This window comes from Acanthisitta chloris, unplaced genomic scaffold, assembly GCF_000695815.1.
Source record: "Acanthisitta chloris isolate BGI_N310 unplaced genomic scaffold, ASM69581v1 scaffold17410, whole genome shotgun sequence".
Classification (NCBI taxonomy): Eukaryota; Metazoa; Chordata; class Aves; order Passeriformes; family Acanthisittidae; genus Acanthisitta; species Acanthisitta chloris.
This window is the reverse complement of record NW_008651298.1, coordinates 1-6,035: the sequence shown is the minus strand read 5'-3', so window position 1 is coordinate 6,035 and position 6,035 is coordinate 1. Positions and strand designations below refer to the sequence as shown.

General features: G+C 41.2%; 1 protein-coding gene across 1 annotated transcript in view; it reads right to left on the bottom strand.

The window, feature by feature from the left end:
* Positions 1-5,326, bottom strand: part of LOC103800360 (synaptic vesicle glycoprotein 2C-like) — a gene marked incomplete at its 5' end in the record, with an annotated part of 13,368 nt that extends 8,042 nt beyond the window's left edge. Inside the window, 2 exons of the mRNA XM_009072740.1 lie at positions 4,101-4,260; positions 5,123-5,326. Of these exons, the coding sequence (XP_009070988.1) occupies positions 4,101-4,260; positions 5,123-5,326 (364 nt within the window). The remainder of the gene's footprint in view (positions 1-4,100; positions 4,261-5,122) is intronic.
* Between the last annotated feature and the right edge of the window lie 709 nt (positions 5,327-6,035).

The following is a 6,035-nucleotide window of genomic DNA, read 5'->3' as shown; positions in this document are numbered from 1 at the left end:
AGACAGGCTGAGGGAGCTGGGGCTGTGGAGCCTGGAGAAGAGAAGACTGTGTGGAGACCTCAGAGCAACTTTTCAGTATCTGAAGGGCCTACAAGGAGCTGGAGAGGGACTCTGTGTTAGCAAGTGCAGTGATAGGACAAGGGGTAATGGGTTCAAACTGAAGGAGGGAAAGTCTAGGTTGGATGTGAGAAAAAAGGTTTTTCCTGTAAGGGTGGTAAGACACTGGCACAGGTTGCCCAGGAACGTGGTGGCTGCCCCAACCCTGGTGGTGCTCAGGGCCAGGCTGGAGGAGGCCTTGAGAAACCTGATGTAGTGAGGAGATGTCCCTGCCCAGGGCAGGGGATTGGGACTAGATGATCTGTAAGGTCCATTCCAACCTGTAAATTGTATGATTCTAAGATTCTATGATGACTAGTCCAGAGCATCATAGCCCATTATGAAGATAAGGTAAAAGATGAGACAAAATACAAGTTCTTTAAATCATGGAGCTGGGTTAATTTAATTGCTAATTGGAAATCACCTAGTTTATATCTAGTTGTCATAAGTGTCCTTTAAAATCTGTGCACTGAAAAGTTAAAAAAATAGTATTATATTATTAAATCATTATTCATTACTCCATGTGTGTTATCTGGAAGACAGAAACCTACCTATGACTAGCACTAGTAATATAATTTCTCCTTTTAACACAGCTTTGTCATCTACCTGAGAACCACTTGAAATCTGTACAGCCTCTAACTTCTCTCATCTCAACAGCTGTACAAACCAAATGAAGTTTTATGAAGAACACACAGGTAAAAAGCCAAACTAAAATGGTGTAAAATTTAAAAGTACTCCTCAAGAAGGTGGACAAACTACTTTATTACCTCCATTCCAGGCATTAGTTAACTGAAATCTGAATATGTAGATGAGTGTGAATTCACAGAGAATCTAAGTCTGTTAAGATTTTGAAGCAACCTTAACTCTGCTGTGCAGGAAGCTGATGAAGTAGAAACTGAAACGTGTGCCCTGGATCACATAGACTGTGCACGGCCAAATTGCTCACCACACTCTGACCTGGCAAAACGCCAGTGTGATCCCTAAATAACCTGGAGTACGATTTATGAAACACCTTTTGTATTACACTGCACAACACCGGCAAAGCCTCAGTGGTTCAACAACTGGCTGGTCTCCAAGAGGATTAGTGTAGGAGGAAAAGGAGGGGCTACCCAGCCTAGCCTCTCGTGCAAGGTAGCATGAACTGCCCTCCTTCCCACCCACTTCACTTCCAGCTGCCCTTTGCTGCTTGATCGTGGTCATTTCACTGATGGGGAGTAAGCAAAAGAATAAAACAGTGACAGAGAAAGCAAAGATTTTGTGCCCAGATTGCCTTTTGAGGGGAAACTGGAAGCCAATTGCAGGACTAGGTTCACTCTGGGTGCAGCTTAGTCGTGAAAGAGTGCTTCATTTTAAGGATGAAGGACATCATAGGCAAAAACAGTTCAGGCAGTTTTGTGCACCATATGTGCCTGGAAAGGCTGTTCAGCCCTACAGCTACTTGCAGAAGCTGGAAATTCCCAGCAAACTGCAGCGAGTTGTGCCTGGCTTTGAGGATCAGAGGGGTCTGAGAAGGAACGACAGGACCATAATAGGTGGGCAATGCTGGTTGTTAAACTGCAGCTGTTCTGGAAAAAAAAATTCCGAGAACAGATTCTGGGAAGCAAGTTATTTGAGTCCTGCAGGTATTAATTTTCAAATAGTTCTGTGAAACATGAAGTAGCTTTGCTCCAGTCTGAAAAACAGTCTAGAATTGGTTGTTTACTTATAACCCAGCTTAAAAAAACTACCAGTGATAGTTCTATCATTTTCAGAACTGGAAAAAAAACCCCTCATCTACACTACATGTCAGCAGTGTCTTTCCTGGCACAGGTAGATTTGGCCTATCAGCCTTTCTGTACTAATAATACAAAGAGACCAGTATTCTCTCTGATCAGTCATGAAAAAAGCCCACCACACCTCAGCTTCAAGTATGTCTCTGAGGTGGAATTTCAGACAGGTATTACTGCATGCACAAGCTTTTTAAATGAAAAAAAAAATGGATAAGAACTTGCTACAATCCCAAAGTTATCAGAATCTATTAAAAGCACCATTAGCTACAAATACAAATGCCCTGGGATCTGTGTAGATAGATAGATAGATAGATAATTAGATAGATAGATAGATAGATAGATAGATAGATAGATAGATAGACAGATATCAGTTACACTCTTTTTATTGTTCCCAGCAGTGATGCTTTCCCTTCCATTAACACCAAAGCTTTTCCAATTATTTTCCTTTACTTTAAGAAAACATACGTTGCTGCTACATTCAGAAATACCTAAAAGACAGCTATTTCTACAGGATATTTATTATAATTATATCATAGAGTTTGGAGGATGGAATAATTCTTGCCAGAAGAGCAATTTCCTGAGGTGTAATAAAACCACTAGCACTTAATATTAACGCTTAGTGCTTGGGAATCCTAAGTAGCCCAGGATTGCTATTTGATATAATCACAACGGTGGACATCAATTTATTGTCTGAAGCAGAATGTATTTCTAAAATGCCAATGAAAAGAAAACAGAGAAGCCAGCCTACACCTTTCCTCTCCTGATGGACAACACTAAAGCCAGTTGCACCTCTTCCCAAAAACTTAGCCCTGCCAGCAAGGCATCACACATTTATAAACTGGAAATATTTCTCACTGCATTTAAAACTTCCAGTGAATGACATAACAAATAGCACTGTGACAGGAGAAAGAACGTGTTGTGCCTAGGTAGGAACTGGGTGATTTTACATAGTTTCTTTTAGGGAGTTGAAAGGGGAAAAATATCCCAGTCTATCCAAGAAAATGCAGCTTTTACATTTTTACACTTGACATACAACAGACTATGACCCACCGGTTCTTCCTTCTGTCCTTTAAGTGACATAAGATCAAGATTAAGAAGTGCCCTGCGTCTGAAAATAACCCAACCCATGTCATCTAGCAGCAGTGCTTGAAGGACATGAAAACTGTCCTGATATTTCCTGCAAGAGCCCTGAAAAGTCAAGAGCTGTCAGAGTCAAGACAATTTTGTACCCACTTAATGCTGAGTATGTGCACTCCTATTGGCCCTGCAGATTTTGCAAATTCATAGCAGACTGATCAGCGGCTCAGGGTGGTTCAAGCCCACAGTCTCTTCCAGCAGATGTTGTTCAGCTCTAGGCAGTGATTTTTATCATGATTCCCACCATTATGAAGACAGGCTGAGGGAGTTGGGGCTGTTCAGCCTGGAGAAGAGAAGATTGTGTGGAGACCTCAGAGCAACTTATCTTAAGGGCCTACAAGGAGCTGAGGAGGCTGCATAGAGACCTCAGAGCAACTTTTCAGTCTCTGAAGGGCCTACAAGGAGCTGGAGAGGGACTCCGTGTTAGGAACTGCAGTGACAGGACAAGGGGTAATGGGTTCAAACTGAAGGAGGGGACGTTTAGGCTAAGTATTAGAAAAAGTTTTTCCCTGTGAGGGTGATGAGACACCGGCACAGGTTGCCCAGGGACGCAGGAGAAGCCCCACCCTGGTGGTGTTCAAGGCCAGGCTGGATGAAGCCTTGACCAACCTGCTCTAGTGAAGAGATGTCCCTGCCCGGGGCAGGGGGTTGGGACTGGATGATCTGTAAGGTCCACTCCAACTCCCAAAATTCTATGATTTTATGATTTCACAGTCAACAGACAAATGCAGCAGTATTGCTAGTTTGGACCAACTATTGCCTTCACAGCCAGTTGAACTAGGTGAAATTCAGAAACATTCCACTATTGTTTTCAGAAATACTTCTCCTTAGCTGTGCTTTAAATGAGAGTAGCAGTTAGACTTTCTTTTTTCGTATGAATCTGCATTTGTTATTTTACTGATTAGGTGATATGTGATGCCAAATACATACTAAATAGCTAAAAAAGCCTAATTTTCCCCCTTGCTTTTCTTAAGACAAATTATTTATTTATTCCACTCAAAACATCATCTGTAAAGCTCATATGTAACCATTTCTATTTGCCATTTCTACTGGTCCATATGGTGTCAGTGAGGTTAGAGGAGGTGTATCTGCACATACCTTCTGTCTGTAGGATACAGCTCCACAGTAATGACATCTAGAGAGTTCCATGCTGAGATGGTGAGGCCATTGTAGAGGCACAGCATACCTATCATCATGGATTCACTGGTCCCAAACCACAGGAAAAAACAGCTGATGCCAGAGAGAACCATGGAACCACCTAGGTACAAGGCAGGCAAAACAAACATGAAGTGAAGTTGCATCTAAAGAATAATCATTGTCTGGTGTAATGCTTCTATATACACAGTGTAGGTAAGTAAGTGACCCAAATATTTGAGTTACAAACTAAAGGGATGTCCTCTGCTGGTAAGACCCGTTGAGGAGACAAATGCTGAAAGAGCCCGTAGAAAAAATCGTTAACTCCTCAAGTATTAAGAAATACCATAAAGTATTAAGCTGGAACCATCTCTGAACTCCCAAAGCAAGCTGCCTGAGGAAAACCACCCCCATTCTTCTTTGTTCATCATGTCCTCCAACTACATGAAACCTGATCATATATTATGGCAATAAAAACACTGACTGGGAATTGTATTTATATAGAGATGGTCTCCTAGAAAATGAAGACAATGAACTACCACCTAGTTATTTAAGTAAATTGAAAACAGATTTCTCTTTGCAGATAATCCACAGGAGATAACTTTCATCTGTGTTCCTTTGCAAAACAGATAACAGACAAAGGACTGCTGATACTTCCAAGGAGTTGCTTCACTGGTTGAGCGTCACCTGGGCACACCTCGTTTTCCTTTGAGCTGGAGCAAAGATAAACCAGTGGTCAACACTCTCCAAAATCTCTTTCTAAATGCCTAAGTAATTGTCTTGTAATATCAGCACGAAAGAGCAATGACTCCTATTGTGGTACAGCAGAGGTGGCTACACAACTGTTTTTACCTAGAGATTTTCAACTGGAGGCTTTTAAAATCAGCATTTATGATGCCACACGAAGTATCTGCAGCAGGAACATTTTACATTTCTCTGAACCAAATATCTTGGTGTTGTTCCCTGTTTCAAAGTGAAACCCCTACCTAGCATCGTTAACCGTCCAATTCTATCCATCAGGAGAGCTGACACAATATTCCCTGGTAACACTGCCAAAGTTCCCAGGAAATTAACAAAGTAGATCCAGTAGGCACTGTAGTCATCATCAAAAGAAATCTGGCATCCTGTCCTGACGTGAAAAAATGTGCAGTTTATCAATTCACTGTCAACAAATTTATACTGCTCGAGATCTGTGGAAAGAAGAAAAAGAAACACTTCAGCTAACAGCCAACTCCATGTGCATCTTCTGATTTTAAACATTTCAAGTCCAAGCAACTTTAATGACAACTTGGAGCTTTCACTCCTTTGTCAAAGGGGACTAGTTGCCACTGATAATTTTGATAGCTTTTTATCTTATTAGAAAAATTTGCAAACCTCATGAAAAAGAGCAACTAAAGCCTGGAACAGGGAAGTTATATTACTGTATTTTAGCCCTGATTGCTTAAGGCCTTTAAGCACCAGCTGGCATTGCATAAAAAGCACTGGGTATCTGCAAGTTTCTATCACTTGGTCCTGCTCAGTATCAGATCTATTTCCACATCAAAGAGCCTTTCAGATGATACAGTAGATTTTGCTCAGTTTGATTTGACTTCCTTTAAAAGAAACATTCCTATGGAACTGAGTTTAAACTGATTTTCATGTCTGAGAAGACCTCATGGTCTTCAGCTTGCACATGGGTGAGTTACTCCACACAGGCCATTTTTCTTACCATTTCAGAGATTTCTCCCTATAATTCAATTTTCTTTCTGTTCCTCCTGTCATCCTTATAAACCTGATTCAAGAATACCTTACTTCCACACAAAGAAATCTGGGCATTGCTTGCCCTGCAACCTGGCTCTCATAACATTATTATTTCTGTAGTTATAGGAAAGTGGCAAGAAGTGCCTCATCTCTTTAATA